Raw genomic sequence first — 16,382 nt, forward strand, 5'->3', positions numbered from 1 at the left:
TGCGTTCAGGCTATGTGCCTTGGCGTTTAATCAACACAACGTCACTGTTCAATATCTTTAACCTTACTGATAAACAAATCAGTATGGCACAGAAGGGTGCTGATTATACAATCCTGAGCATTGAGAAACTCGAGAGATTACCATTGACAATGTCAGAACGACCTGTCAGTGAGTGGATAATACATGGAATAATTAATATTCCAATATCTACTTTCAGGTTTCAATACTGCCAAAAATATATACAGGCTGGCATGTACGAAAAATTGGGTAAAGGGTACATTAAGTCAACATGGAACTTGCCCTATTCACATGCTTGTGTCAGTAATAAAGGCCGGAAAGTGTTTCTTAGTGGCAATAATTGTGCCATGTCACTAAGCGGTACACTTCTGTGTAATGGTATTAGTTTACACGGAGCCTGTGAAGGGTCCTCAAATAACCTTTCATGTCACCAGCTAGGCACACCTGCGACACAAATAGAACCATTCTTTAGGAGACTATCGAACGGGAGTTACATTATAATCGTAGACCGCAGATGTTGTAGCTTGGTGCCCGGAGTAGCTTATCTCATAAGTACGACTGCGAAGGTCATGTGCTGTGAACGAGTATTGTTCCCCAGCGCAATGCCAGACAGGGAGGCAAGGTTATGGCCGAATTTGAAAATTTCTTCCATTAGAGTCGATACTTTAAGCAGAATGAAAACAGTGCTCCTTCAGACGCCGACCAGGCTCACGTCATCAAAAGAAACGTATGATCTCCAAGTTGCAAGGACAACGGCAGAGATTCATTCATTGTTATCAACTAATTCCCCCATACATTTCGCAGAAATCCTGAACGAAATCTTAAATATTTCTGATACCAGTGGGGTCTCAAATGTATTTAAGACAGTGTTTTCAGGGGCTCTAACACCATTTGAAGCCATTCTGGGTATTTTTCCAGACTTTGTCCATTCCATCTTTGGTGGACTTCCTCTCCTTTTGGGACTAGTGGCAGGAATCCTATTTTTGATCCTGTTATTTCGCTATGGCAAACCGTGTCACAGACAAAACACCTGCGACAAGGGAAGAAACAATCCTAGCCATTGGATACCGGGACCAGATATCTAAAATCCTTGGACTGTCCCGGCTTAGAGACCTGAACATGACTTGGTTTCTTTCATTTAGACCAATGTGGCAAAGCTGTGTTTTACCTGTATTAAGGTGCTTGCTATGCGGAGAAGAATGCGTGTTGGACACCGGTCTGACGCTACAATCGGATGCGCCAATGGATGCAGAAACTTTGTTGGGTCCGGTCACGGCTCATGCATTGTGCTGTCCCCAGCGGCTACCAATCCTGATGACGGCATTCGTGGAGACTTCACCACTACGATTAAGGGGTAGTGAGGTTCAAGATGAAAGCAGCATCGATCAGGTACGACCTTCTGTCAGCTATGCTGATCCAAACATCAATGAAGGCAATCATGCTCACGAATGCATGGTAACATCTTTTTCCGAGTTAATGGAACTTTCACAGGAAGCTGTTGACAGCTTTTTCGAGAGTCTAAATGATATGATGTTCTCACCAGAGCAGAAATAATGGCTTTTGAGCAGGCTAGCACACGGCGTTCCCAACACCATGAATTTGGCCTTCAACTTTGATAATAAAGTATCGTGTACAATTTTCTCCAGTTTACGGACAGCGGAACATTATTTTTCAGCGGCCCCAAAAATTATTTACAATTTTTCGGGACACTCATCTTCTGCTTAAAGTAGAGACTATTCTTAGAGAACTATATTTCTATTTTAGGAACTTTAGAATCATTAGCCGCCCTCTAGCCTGTTCATAAATATTTTATTTTGTGATGAAATGGTCTCGTATTTTTTTCTTCTGTCTTAAGAGCCATTTCATGTGTAATTTTCATATTTTGTTAGTTATGATGTATGAATATGCGTGATATTTAGCATTAATATACTGCTTGAGTGCATATAATGTATATATATATCGTTTCGTATATTTCATGTTTCAAAATGCATATGGATGTATTTTGGGGTGGTACGGTATACACATGCTCTACTAGTGTATTTGCTATGCCTAGATCTTGTAAATATGGACATAGTCAGCGTGGAGTGGGTGTGATGTATTCCTATAGGTTCTGTATCGATTCCCCTATTCCCGGCCCTGTTCTGGTTAATACTTAACTAGCAGCCGACCCACGGTGCAAAACCGTTATCTGATTAAGCCACACCACGGCACAGAAACGTGTTATCTGATTAGGTAATAACGCATGCCATCTAATTAGACAAGCACTATTCCTCCAGCCCCTGATAAGGCATACGGAGTTCTCAAAACAAATCAAACCTATGACAACCTGGGAAAATCCCTGCGGCCATTGTTTTGATTTCACCGAGAACTTCAGCAAAAGAATGTGCGAACAAGCCCGTTCGTATGACATCCTTATTGACGTATCCATGTCCATCCTTACGTCAATCTCGACACCTTACAGGTATAAATATTACCGACATTGCCTTAAGCAAACACACGCGGTGGTGACGAGATCGGAGCAGCGAGACGCGCTGAGGAGCCCAGCAGAGAGCGAAGCCCACACGCGCTGCCCCGCCTTCCTGACACGCTGAGAACGAGACGCTGCTTTTCTCCTGCCGAGAAATCCAGCTCCGGCGCTTCCAAGCAGCCCTCGCAGGCAGCTGGAATATCAAGACCAGAGACGAGAGATACCAGCCCTCAACCATTCTAGATCTCAGGTACAGAACTGAACAACCCCTTGCAGAGAATTCTTGAGTCAGTCACTTGGCAAAACAAACTTAACTTAAACTGCTACTTATCTACTCCCGCCCACGTATTAGGCTTAGGTCAGGTACACTGGGGTAGGTGTGGTTAGAAGCACCAGTTGAGTACGGTTAGTCAAATGTATATATGTATGTATCTATTTTATCAATTTTAACTATCATATGGCTTAGAAACCATATCAATGCTTCTGCAGTATTATTTTATACTTCTGCTTTTATTGTATGCACTTTACTTAACCATAAGTATCGCAATAATATCGATTCATTTCTCTTGTACGAGAAAAGAGACTGATCAATAAATAACATCTTTTATTGAACACGCCCGTCTCTTCCTTTTCTCTACAAACTGGTGAAACTAAGAATGCACGTACTGACTGAGTAAAATAAGTTGTCTTTTGTTTTCACACGACTCTAGAGATACACTCTTGATTGGGGGAGAGCAAAGTTGTCATGTTCTATGGTTGTCAGAAACTAAATCCCTTCTTGTCTATCCAGGGAAGTTAAACTCCTCCTTGTCTATTCGAGAAAGTTTCTAGTGAACTCTGAGCTAGCTGGCAAAACCAAAAACTTTAAGTCTAATATCGTCAGTAGAAGACCTAGTTAACCTCTGCCCTAGATCTATACTATTGAAGATATTATTCCAATGCGCAGAGCCTATTGGGATAATAGGAACTACACTACAGTACTAGAATGATGTTACAGCAACATCTCAATGACTTTACGAATATCGATCTGGACTCAGACTAACATGAGGATATGTAAGGGCAAAAGGAGGGATTGTGGTTCTGAAAATCTGGATTCGTGTAATTATTCTGGACTCGAGAATTAAAACTTCGTCGAAACATGACGAATTTGGTACCAAAAGACCGAGAATGACGAGTACATCATGTATATATATTTTCAGCATATTCGAGTGACGATTTCACTTCGAAATCGTCACTTATATTCTAAACCCTTGGCTCCCATTTATGTGTTGCCCTTTACATAGGCCTTAATCCAGTTGAATTCAACTCCACAAGGACACATACTCCTTAATCGACTTTTCCATGACCTGTACAAGTTGGAACCATTGCCCCAGGCCGAACTCGTTAGGTCAGTTCCCTCCCAGTGGCCGAGCAAGATAGCATCTAGGCTCAACAAACCATAAAACCATTTCAGCGCGCACACCTGCCATATCTCGCTCACATCTATCTCCACTCTTTTGCTTCACTTACTTTATGGTGGGGAGGTGCCCGTTTTTATTAGGGGTCCAGTGATATCTGATGAAATGTTGCCAAATGATTTGTTGTAGGCAGCACGAAGTGAAATATGGACATGTCATCATGACTCTGCTTTCTCTTTGTACTAGAAATATGTTAACGATTTACTTTACAACCAAGAATGTTTTGCCTGAAGCCCAAAATTGTGTATAAGAAGAGAAGCCTGACTTTGTAAAAGTGTGCAGTCTCCTGAGAATATACCCGTGTTGTACTTCTAGGACACTTGTTACCTTGGTTGCAGCCAATAAACTAATCTTTGACTTCACCTAGAAGACTCTGAGTTTCTGTGGTCTGGATCAGGAAGAACCCGAGGTCTCTGGGTGTTGATTCCCTGACACCGCTGGGTTACCGGTTCTGTGCCGGTTCTTAAAAACCCAGTACCTCACACGGATGATGGCAACACCACCATGTGGAGCTGAATGACGCAACTAACCTTCATAATCAGGAAGGGGAAAGGATCACTTGTCCTGCTTAAACCCTGGTTTTGCAGGTCGAGGGGGTGGTATCTCCCAAAATATGACCCTCATACACGTGTATGTTGGAAACTTTCTTTGAGCGGTATATACTGTGTCCCCGCTTAAATACACATGCATGCGTAATCATTGGATCATTTTTTGTATGTGCACCCTCCACCAGGAGGTTTTGCCTTAGGTTTAAGGCAGTAGTGATCGTGGAATAGTGGGGGATTTTTGGTGGTTTCGTTTTTAAAACTAACCTTCACTCAGGGGGGTTTGCTCATACATTTCCCGATTATGTCTGACACCTGGGTATTTTCCTATGAAAGGAATCTATGGCTAGAAGTCTCTTTCAGACTGTATTTTTTAAACCATCCTGCACTTTTTCGGTTCTTTGTTCTCAAGTATGTTGGGTGGAATATCAATGATTATTCTCATAGTGTAGTGTGCTTTCTTCATTTTTGTTTCATACTCTGTACTAGATAAGGGCATTTGCTTTAAAAGAATTACCTTTTTAAATACAACGTCTAGAATTCTTGTGTGTATTCATCAAGGGGGAAAGGGGATATGGAACTCACTAATAAAATAATTATGTAGTCTTCCAGGACTGATCGTTCCTCTACATGTGCCATCCTCATATAACTCGCAGGAGGTTTGTGGTTAACTGCCCGCATAGTTTCTTAGCTCAAAATGAAAAAATGGCTCCAACCAGAACTTTCTAGAGGGTTTTGGAATTCTAGAACTAGGTTGTATTTGCTGTGAATATTGCAAACATATTTCAGAACCACTGCCCTCTCAGAGCACCAGTTACTGCTAAATGGGATGATAGATTATTAAGGTGGTAAGAGACTCTTTTCACCACCATAATAAAACCGATTCCTACAGTTATGTTATGAGCATTCGTATAGTGCAGTCCCACAATTTTCACGAGTCACAAAGGTCTTTCGGAACGTGGGTGCCCTTTATGGTTTTAGTATTCTTGATGACTGAAGTCAAAGGGGCCTGTTGATGTTATGTGGTTGCGTTTTGCATTGTTTACAGGACAATAATACTGGATAGTGAAAGGCAAGGTTGGAATATACTAATGTACTATTTAGTGACACTGATACCAAAGACATTGCCTAAAAGACTTAATAATGCAACTGAAGAGAGGCCAAATAAGATGTACATTTGCGCTACAGCATGTGAAACTAACAGAAAGGAGGATAGTGATCCACTGGATGCATCTGCAGGTGGGGTTGGCTCAGAGATGTCCAGGAATGGGAATCTGCAGAATAACTACTGATGGCATGTCCAAGAACAAACAACAGACTGGCAGATGAAGCTTTTCAATAACATATGAAAGTAGAGGGGATTCCAAAAAAGGAGTATAACAGGATGTTTGAGTCCCCTAGCTTTCTGATGATACTCCTCAAATAACATCTAAGTGACAATTAATTACAAAGATATACAGGTTTCTGTACCTGTTTGCTCAAGAAAGCAAGTGTCAGTCTCTTAAATTTGTCCAGAAGGATAAGATGATATTTGAATATATGCTGAGTAGTGGGGAAAACGCCACTGAGTAAAAATGAGAGGACAGAGGCCTGGCCTTTTTTATCAATCTGATTGCATGCTGTATTGCTTAAGCTGGTGTCCTTCTGTTCTATTACATAAAGCTTAAATAAAGCTTAACAAAATTACACATCATGGGAAGTTCAAGGTATGCATCAAGAAGAGGCCAAATCATTCAACCCAATATGAGGTGAATATGTTGGCTTTGAAAAATGGTAAAAGTCTGGAATATGGTGTTTGCAATCTGATTTAAGCAGCACTTTGATTTTTGCAGCTGTAGCTTGGTCTCCACATTTTGTAAGCGCAGGACATTGTGCCCAATCCATTGTTCAAGTATATTCTATACTGTCAACATCTATCTGTTGTGTGATGGAACAAGGGGATGTTTTAGTTTTTCTCTGAAATAACCCTCATTCAGGTTTTGAGACCGCATTAGTCAAACTTTGCTCTGGTCTTATGCTCCATCCATATACTCAAAGTTGTTACCTGTTATTGGGTTAGTATGATGCAAGTGCTTCTGCACAAGCTTCATGCAATCACTATCGAGGAACTCAAAAGCAGACAGGATCTCACCCAGCGAGCCCTTACAGAGGCTGAAGGTTTCAAGAACCTGTTGGAAGGTCTCACAACCTGTCAACAAAATAAAGAGATAATATTATAATCAACATGTCAACTGCCGAAGCATATCCTCATTCTTCAAGCCATCTTTTAGAGAGGCGCATGCCTATTTTGGAAACAATACAAAGATGCAATACAACCAAACTGAGAGAAAGGGGGAACAGATACAGAAAGAGGAAAGAGAACAGGAATATGAAAAATTAGAAATGGAACGAGCAAAGGGGCAGAGAGAAAAATGGTGATAAAAGAAGAAAAGCAAAGTAGGCATATCATGGAAGGCCATATACACCAAGACACATTCATTTGCTTAGATGGACAGAGCAAGTAGGGAGATTATGTTAGGCTTACACATGACAAGTTTTTAAGCAACAGGCCAGTATATTCATATTACTGCACTACACCTCTGTTCAATAAGCACGTACAGGAGATTTCATTATTTGTTTTCACTTCATCTGTCTCAACACTCATATTCTCAGTCATTAGATGAGATAGGATTGCTGCTTATGCTAAAATCACAGCCAGAGGAAGTCTATGAGTGAATATGAGGATGACGTATCTAGTGCCTACATATCAATGACTGTACAGCAGAAGTGTTGCTCATACACTAGTTAATGATTCAGTTATTTAGCTTAGGTTCCTGTCCCCGTATGACAGATGTTATATGTGTGCTTCTGTGCAGAATGTTGCACAGCCAGTCTGAGCTAAAGCTCCTGGGGGTCTCGGTGGTTCAGTGGAATACTCCATTCACAACAGGGATGTACATCTAACCCCAAAGTCACATGTTTTGAGTCTCAGCAAGCCCCTCAGGTTTTCCTTCTTACAAGGTTGATACAATGTGTACCATTGAGTGGTGTAACAATGCGTATCTGCTATCTGTCAATAGAGCCACAAGATCACTGCCTCGGGGTGTATGTGCACTCAATAGATATGGCTATTATGTTTTGTTATCATTGTAACGTTGGTGCGACTGTTAAGGTGAGGGCAAGTCAATTGAGAACTGGAGGAACCTGAGATAAGAAAGAAGTCATGAGAAGGGATGAGGCCTGAGTCTCAGTCTGATGTAGGTAACCCTTGATGGGCAACATGTTCTGAAAGTATCAGCCTTCTTAGTAAGGAATGATAAAGTAGGGCAAACACATTCTAAGATGGCAGGTGCCTACAGGCACACTGGCAGCCATCTTTGAGGGGTTCTGGTTATACTTTAGGCAAAATAACTCTAAGATGCCCCCCTAGTTCAAAGTCAATCTTAGCTGGTCTACTCATTATTTGTTCTTCTGAGGTACAAAAGATGAGTTCGACAGCAATAAATATTGGTTATTCAGAACAAGGAAGCCCCAAGCTGTGAACAAATACACATACTCCTAGTCTGGGCCCCACTCCGGTTCCATGTACCCTGGCTAAAAATCTCGGGGTCTGGCTGGACCCCACTCTCCCCTATGAAACACACACTAGACGTAGTGGGGAAATGTTTCGGAGTCCTGAAAAATGTGCGGAAAACAATGGATCTCCTTCCTATAGAAGCCAGGAAGACGTTGGTGCACCCCCTCATTACATCTTGCCTTGATTATGGCAATATCCTTTATCTGGGCGCTACCTTGAAATGCCTGGGGAGACTGCAGGTAGTGCAGAACGCGGCTGCGAGACTGGTACTGGCACAACCTAGGAGAGCTGCTTCCAAAAGAGCCCTTGAAGCTTTGCACTGGCTTCCAATTAGGAAGCGAGTGATATTTAAAGCATTGTGCACATGCCATCGCATTACCCAGGACGCAGGACCCTCCTATCTGAAGGACTTGGTCACCAGCTATGTGCCTGGTAGGTCCCTGAGATCAACTGGGACTGGCCTATTGATGGTGTCTAAAGTGAAGAAGGCCAGAATGGGAGGTAGATCCTTTTGGGTCTTGGCAGCTCAGAACTGGAACAAACTCCCGATAAATCTCCGGCTGGAGACCTCCGAAGTTAGATTTAGGAAAGCGCTTAAACCCCATTTGTTTTCGGTTACCTATTGCTGAGGCCTGAAGCTGGGTCGATGCCACTCTATCTCACCCTAGCACTCGACACGCCGAGATGGCGTAATCATGCGCTTTATAAATTTCTTTATTATTTTTATTATTATTATGTTAAAATAAAGATACAATGTGTGTGATGTAGATTTGCCATTATATTTTTATGGTTTGTGAAATACCTCAGCAAAAAAGCCAATAATGCTAGCTTTAAATGCATTTCTGTTTGCACATTTTAGCACATTAGAACCAGACCTATTGGCTTTGCTAGTGGTACTTCATAAAGCATTAAGAAGACAATAGAAAAGGTGCACTACACTGACCGTAAATGTATTCTTATACATTTCAAAAGCACTCATTTTACAAACCTCAGCAGGATGAAAGACTATGTGGGCCCACAGGAAGTCGGACCGGTGACCATGAGGTCTAAGACACATTTCTGGAGTCAATATATTAGTCCACTGAGCCATCAGACCCTGTTTTTTATGTTTTTTATAGTTTAACTTTTTTATTGCGAGTGTCAAGTCAAATCCACTTTATTCGATTATTTTAAAATCATAAAAGTATGCTATTCAATCACATGATAATATCAGAATTAATTAATACAAAAAGAATAAAAATTAATTTACACAAAATGTACATTTCATGTATACAAAATACACAGTGCTGTCGAATTATTAAATATTCATAGAAGCTTACAAATTGTACATGATAGTCGGCAAATCAATGCAGATTTAGAAACAACAGAATTAACTTCCTGTGCGTTCTCAATTAGTTGGTGGTATCAATTACAGTTTGAGATAATACATAATCCGAGGATGTTTGCCCCAATAATCTGTTCTTCTTGTTGCGGATGGATGCTACCAGGAAGTTTGCTACCCCAAACATGACGACAGGGGATTCCATTAATTGGAGGTAGAGTAATGCAGGTTTTACCTGCAAGAACCCCCTATCTTTTAATAGTGGGATGATAAACTTTTTCCTGCCTCCCATATAAAATGGGCAAAAAAACACAAAGTGCATCGTGTCCTGATATGAATGGTCATCACACTTGCAAGGAGCGGTGTCCTCTGGTTTGCACCACCCACTAAAAATTCCCAATAACAAATGCGACTGATTAAAACGAAATTTTGTAATCAGCTATCGATGGAAAGGTTTAGTGACAATTGTCAAGTACGGTTAAATGGATATAGACAATATCAGCATATAATGGGCCCTCACAGTTGGTTTACTTGTTTCTGTGACTTCACGATCCAGTTCTCTGGACCTTAAAAAGTTTGTTTTTACCCAGCTGATGTCAGCTTTAGTTAGACCTTCTGGGTTGGTGTAAATCTCTGGTCGTCCCAAATAATTAGATGTAAATTTAATGAAGGACAGCCATTGTATTTCCATCACTTTATCAAGTAACATACAGTCCCTGATGATTTTATGGTTCAGTGTGAGATTGGGGTTCAGCCAGGTTCTGATCCATAGTAGGATGGGGGCCATGTTTAATATGTCAGAGATATATCCAATCCCAAGCTCCAGGTGTACTGCATATGTAGCAGTAGATTGGGGGAGACCTAATAGGGCTCGCAGGAATTTATTTTCTTCTCTCTGGATGAGAGCTGTATCTTTATAGCCCCATATTGCTGCCCCATACCTTGCAATGGCCATAGTTTTGGCTTTGTAGATGGACAGTATTGCCTCTCCTGGTTTGCCTCCCAGTCTCTTAGCAAATCCTAAAATAGCAGCCGAAGATCTTCTTACGGCTGCTACTTTATTCAAAACTTGGGGAACCCATGAGCCTACATGGTCGAACACGACCCCAAGGTACGTGAAGACTTTTACTCTAGATATTACTGAGTCATTACAAAAGGCGGTTTTAAAGCTATTCCTCCTATTTCCCAGTGACATGACATGCGATTTCTCAATGTTAATAACTAGGTCCAGTTTTTTCATAAACTCCCCAAAGGAGTAAAGGAGACGTTGTAAGCCGATGGGGGTCCTTGCCAATAACACAGTGTCATCCGCGTATAGGAGTACAGGGATGGGCGTTCCTCCCATACGCGGAATATCAGCTGTTGCAGTTACCAAAACATCTTCCAGGGAGTTTATATATAATGTAAATAACATTGGGGTCAAAATGCACCCTTGGCGCAACCCCCTACCAGATTTGAACCCAGCCGTACATCTTCCCTCCTGCGTCATCCTAATGGATGCAGTCAGGTCTCTATGCAATTCAGCCAAAAAATTCACCAGGGCTGGTCAAGTCCTAGCTCCAGGAGCATTATCCACAGCTTTGACCTGTTGACTAGGTCAAAGGCTGTGGATAAGTCCATAAAAGCCAGAAAAATTGAACCCTTAGCCGCAACCGTATATTTATTAATTATAAGATGTAAGTTTAGGCACTGGTCTTCGGTGCCTCTCCCGGCTCTAAAGCCGTATTGTGCGTTACTTAAGATGGCATTTTCAGTGGCCTAGGCTGTTATCCTGGCTAAAATTACTTTCCCCAATATTTTAATTGAGGAATCAATTAAAGAAATTGGCCTGTAGCATCTTGGGTCCCCCCTTTGTCCCTTTTTAAATACAGGGATTATAATGGAGCGGGACCAGGAGGCGGGGAAGGTGACAGGGGTAGAGCAGGCTGCTATGTTAAAAACATTTGTAAGAATTACTGACCAAAAGTTAGGGTTAGCTTTATACATGTCAGATGGCACCCCATCTGGGCCGGGTGCTTTTTGTCCAGCCGTATCTGCTATTGCTTTCTGCACTTCCTTTATAGTGAATCTCGGGGAAGACACCAATGGCTCACTATTAAGTGGCACGTAAATAACAGGCTCTAGGTTACTCCCATATATGTTTTCAAAATGGTTTAGCCAATCCCTTTCTGTAATGTTAACTTCTAACGGGGCATTCTCCTTACCGTTGAACAATGGAGTGTTAACGATTGACCAGAATTTGGAGCTATCCCTCAGGGTGGCTTTCTCATTTAACGAGTCCCATGCCTCTTTTTTAACTTCGTTTTTACGTGTTTGCACGATAGTTTTATATTTTTTCCTTAACAAGGATACTTCGTGCTTGTCTCTAGGATTCTTATTAAGTGCCTTCAGGAGCTCACTATGTGTTTTTGTGCATTTGTGATCAAACCATCCCTGCGCCGGTTTTCCTTTCTGTTGTACCTTCACTGTAAGATCGCTTGAGACCTGGTGTCAAATTGCTTCGTATGAGGTAATAACATCCCCACCATATCTAAGCGGATCACTGCAAATATTAAGTTCTTTCCCAACCTTAGGTCTAATTGTGTTAAAAAAGTCCTCAGGGGTGATTTTGTTCCATTTTAATCTCCTCCCCTGATCCTTTGTTACAACTTCAACTACCGCTTCTGTGGTCACTGCTTTATTAAAACAAAGTAAGTTATTATCAAGTTCCAGCACCACTGGATTGTGATCACTAAAAATTGATTGTATAGCATTATAAACAATAACTGAACTTAACAAGCCAGGAGATATAAACATATAGTCTATAATGGTTTCACTGTCCCTAGCACTATAAGTGGCAACCCGTTCCTTCTTGTCAGCGAACCCTGGCTCGAACAGATCAGTGTCCGAGAGCAGGTCTTCCAAGGCAGCCCCCTTTGCACTGTGTTCAAAGTGTTGGTAAGATGAATGATCCGGGTAATTATAATCTCTATACTGGCAGTTTAGATCACATAAATGAATATTAAAATCACCCATCAAGATGATGTGAGAAAAAGTGGTTTGGGCTTCCTTATATGTGATTAAAAATTTGGCTAATGATTGGAGGTGCTCATTTGGGTGCTCTCCCTGCATTGCATTATAAAAGTTAATATATAGGATTTTATTATTGTTAGGCAGGGTTACTTCAAGTACTAAGTAATTTGGGGAGGTAGTATTAAGCACCTTCACTGTACCCTTTAAATTAACCGAGATCAGAAACATAAGCCCTCCTCTGTCTCTCCCTGACGTGGACATGCGGGCAGCTACAAAATACGAGGTGAACCCATTCACCCAGAAATTACACTCCCTGTCCCATGTCTCTTGTATTGCCACGACATCATACTGTCTCACAAATTCTAGCCATACTTTGTCTTCCCTCTTGGAGCGTAATCCTGCAATGTTCCAGCTCATCAATTTTCCGAGTTGCCCCTCTCCTCTTTGTTTAAGGGGTTACATTGAGACTGATTCAATGATCTTTCTTGGCAAGAGAGTCAATTAATATCTCCCAAATGTGATAGGAGTGAAAACCTATTAGTTAATGCCAGTCTCTCCCTGGGCTCTGTTGTACTAGGGTTTTGTGGTTTTGGTAATAGGCCTGATTTTTGTGTTGCCCAACTGGTTAGGCAGACCGGATGTCTTACTGAATGTCTTACTGGTACTAGAGGACAGCCTACCCCTAGATGACTCCTAGGTGGCTCCGGCCGAGGGTAAAAGAAGCCAAGTGGTAGAGCTCTTATCTCTCCCTCCTTAGCATCCATTTCCGTGGCATTCCAAAATAGACGTGTCGCCTCATAGGGTCTCTTGAAATTCACAATGAGGCAATCCCCCTTTAGATTTTTTTTTGTGTTCCCCAACCAGCCTACTCGTCTTCCCATATTTATACTGGCAGAAAGATTTTTACCCCCGTACAGTTTTCATCACACCATGTCTTGATGTTAGTTAACAGTGTGTCCTGGGACTCCATCTCTCCCGGTTTCAATGGGGGTACATTTACTATAATAGCTACATAGGGTGTGGCCTCAGGGGGTAGATTAATGATGGGTTTGAGGCCCAAACCCCTGCCCTTATGGTGCGCCCTCCCTATTGTTAAGGTGTCCTGAGGGGAGGGGGAGCTAAAATGTGCTGTACCCAGCACCTGGCCCGTAGGACCCTTATCTTGGCCAGTAGATACTATACCACTATGATGCATAGGTGAGGAAGGAGAAATCAAAGGAATTGGTGGCGTGCATTCTCCTATCGCCTCCGGGGGCTGCATTTGCTGGGCTTGGGGTTTAGTAATAGGGGGGTCATTTGGCAAAGGGGGATATCGATCTTTTAAGGCTATAAATGCATTTATACGCTCACATTTTCTCAAAATTTCTGCTACACATTCCTTTAAGGTCTCAATAATGTCATTAGATATCTGGGTCAGTGTCGTTTCCAGTTTTTCTGTGAGAATACTCTCAACCATGTCTCTCATAGAAGATTCAAAGTGTCTAGATGCAGAATGTCCTTTTTTCTGTTGATAAGTGATAGGTATTTTGTACCTTTTAGACTGCCTCTTACCGCGTTTCTTAACTGAATTTGTGGCACCCCTTGAGGGTCCTTGCTCTGTAGAGATATTGACGGGAATATCATCCTCAGGGCATAGAGTGTTGGGAAGGGCCGGATGTAAGATGTCGTTGCTAGCGTTAATAAAAATCCTGGGCTCCAATGGGATAGTCTGCCTAAAGTTCAGAGGAGACCCCGATGTCCCTGTTGTAGAGTTTTCCAGTCCCAGCTCCCGTTCGGTTCCATCCTATTGCGCTTTTGCCTGACTTCCGTTTACGTCATTCCCGGTGTTTAGTGGCGTTCTCCGTGTGTGGACTTGGTCCTCCGTTCTCTTGGTACCGTGCTGTAGTGTGCCGGTAGTTGGTACTCCTCTCTATTTTCCCTTATCTGGTGCTCCGCTGTCGGGTTGGTGCTTCCCGACCCCGCAGCCGGGCGCTGCCTTGCACACGACTCCATTTCCCTTACCTGGTGCTCCGCTGTCGGGTTGGTGCTTCTCGAACCCGCAGCCAGGCGCTGCCTTGCACACGACTCCATTTCCCTTACCTGGTGCTCCGCTTTCGGGTTGGTGCTTCTCGACCCCGCAGCCGGGCGCTGCCTTGCACACGACTCCATTTCCCTTACCTGGTGCTCCGCTGTCGGGTTGATGCTTCTCGACCCCGCAGCCGGGTGCTGCTGTTGTATTTCCCTGTTCTTAGTTTTGGTCCCATGGTTCTGTGAGGTACTCGAAATTGTTCCTGCTGTTTTGCTTGGCATTACTAGTTATTCACTTTGACGGCTGAAGTTGCTCCTAGGTTGCTCTTTGATTCATGAGCATATTGTACCAGGGAGAATTTGTGTGGACCACACCCCTGTGCAGTGTGTATGTACGGCTCAAATCTTCAGAATCACGGTAACAGCGTGTTTACGCTACCTTTTGCTTATTCTCCAATTGTGTTGGTTTCTTTACAATATAGTACAGTCTGCCTTTTAACCCGTGTGCTACATACACCTCAGAAACAAACAGATATGTAGAGAAGAGGAGATCCTATAGCCTGTATCCTACTTGCCCCTCCTGGTCACTTCCGCTGAACCAAATTGGTGAGCCTGGTTATTCCTCATCCAGAATTGAGAGGAAATTGGTTGGAACATATATATATGCTTTGTTTATCTGTTATACAGGAGTTACAAGAGGCTTTATCAGTATACTGACGTATAGAAGACAGATAGGACTACTGTGCATGCATCCCTCTGCATTACTACTAGCCGAGAATATCAAAGTGGTAGGTTAAACGTTGATATTGCCATCATATGTCCTATAGCAGTGGTTCCCAAACTTTTGACTCTGGAGGACCCCCATTTAGTTACCACTGGAAGCTGGGGACCCCCAAGCAATTGTAGGATTTAATTTTCAAACATTACAGTAATTCAGAAAAAAATAAACACACGTGTGGAAACAAAAAAAAACTCTAATTTTAGGGGCATATTTACAAGCCCCTATCACCATGGGAATGTCCATTTTTGTGATGTTCCCGTGGCGATAGGGGCTTCGCCATATTTACACTGCAGCTTTAATCCACTTAATGTGGCTTAGCGCTGCCTTGTAATTAAGCCCCACTTTTACGCAATGCTTAGCGTGAAAGGGCTGGGCAGTGGGAGTTGAGGCGGGTGTTCCACCCCAACACCCATTGATTTTGACGCTGCCTTCTATTTACAAGGGCAGCGTAAATAGGAGGCAGCACCAAGATTAAGACCATGGAAAACCTGGTCTTAACTTGGCGAAACGTTGAGAAATGCGTTATTTCTCCTCGATTTTGCTTTTCCCCATGGAAAAATCAAAACACCTTGAATTGTTTATGTTCAGGAAGGTGGCCCTTCCAGCACATAAACAATCTTTAAAAAAAAATAAATTTTGTAACTTCCATGTGTGCTGCATTAGGCAGCACACATAGAAGTGACAAAACGGCATTTCAAAATTGTTCATGTGCAGGAAGTGGGAACTTCCTGCACATAAACAATGTTCCCCTGCACGCAGACACCCTTGCACTATGGTGCAAGGGTGCCTGCATTGGCACTACACTGCTAAGTGTAGCACCAGTGAAGGGGGAAACACAAGGCTGCACCTTATTCTTATAAATATGGTACAGCCGTGCGTTTCTGAAGCGGCGAAGCATGTCGCTAAGCCAAGGAGGTTAACGACATGCCCTGCCAATTCTATTGTAAATATCCCCTTATTATTTTATATTGAAAGAAATTGCAAAAACAAAAAAACATTTTAATGGGGAGGTTGGTGCTGCATCTCCAAGACTAACTTTTGAATGGTTGCTTTTATTATGCAGTACGAGGCTCCCGCCAGGACCAGACTGGAAACCCAAAGCAGCCCTGGCAAATGTTCTCATACCAGTCCCTATGTGGTGCACATCAAGTGCAGAAGTGCAGTGACTGAGCCCGACCACTACAAAGGGGGCTTTGGGAGGCTCACCCCCCAAAATAA

General features: G+C 42.5%; 1 protein-coding gene across 8 annotated transcripts in view; it reads right to left on the reverse strand.

Annotated features, from left to right (window-relative positions):
* Window positions 1–16,382, reverse strand: part of D2HGDH (D-2-hydroxyglutarate dehydrogenase) — a 1,118,641-nt gene that overhangs the window by 207,748 nt on the left and 894,511 nt on the right. For all 8 annotated transcript variants that reach the window (XM_078665666.1, XM_078665667.1, XM_078665671.1 and 5 more), the window contains one exon: window positions 6,532–6,675. In XM_078665666.1, the coding sequence (XP_078521792.1) occupies window positions 6,532–6,675 (144 nt within the window). The remainder of the gene's footprint in view (window positions 1–6,531; window positions 6,676–16,382) is intronic.

The sequence above is a fragment of the Lissotriton helveticus genome, chromosome 11, assembly GCF_964261635.1.
Source record: "Lissotriton helveticus chromosome 11, aLisHel1.1, whole genome shotgun sequence".
In the NCBI taxonomy this organism is placed as follows: domain Eukaryota; kingdom Metazoa; phylum Chordata; class Amphibia; order Caudata; family Salamandridae; genus Lissotriton; species Lissotriton helveticus.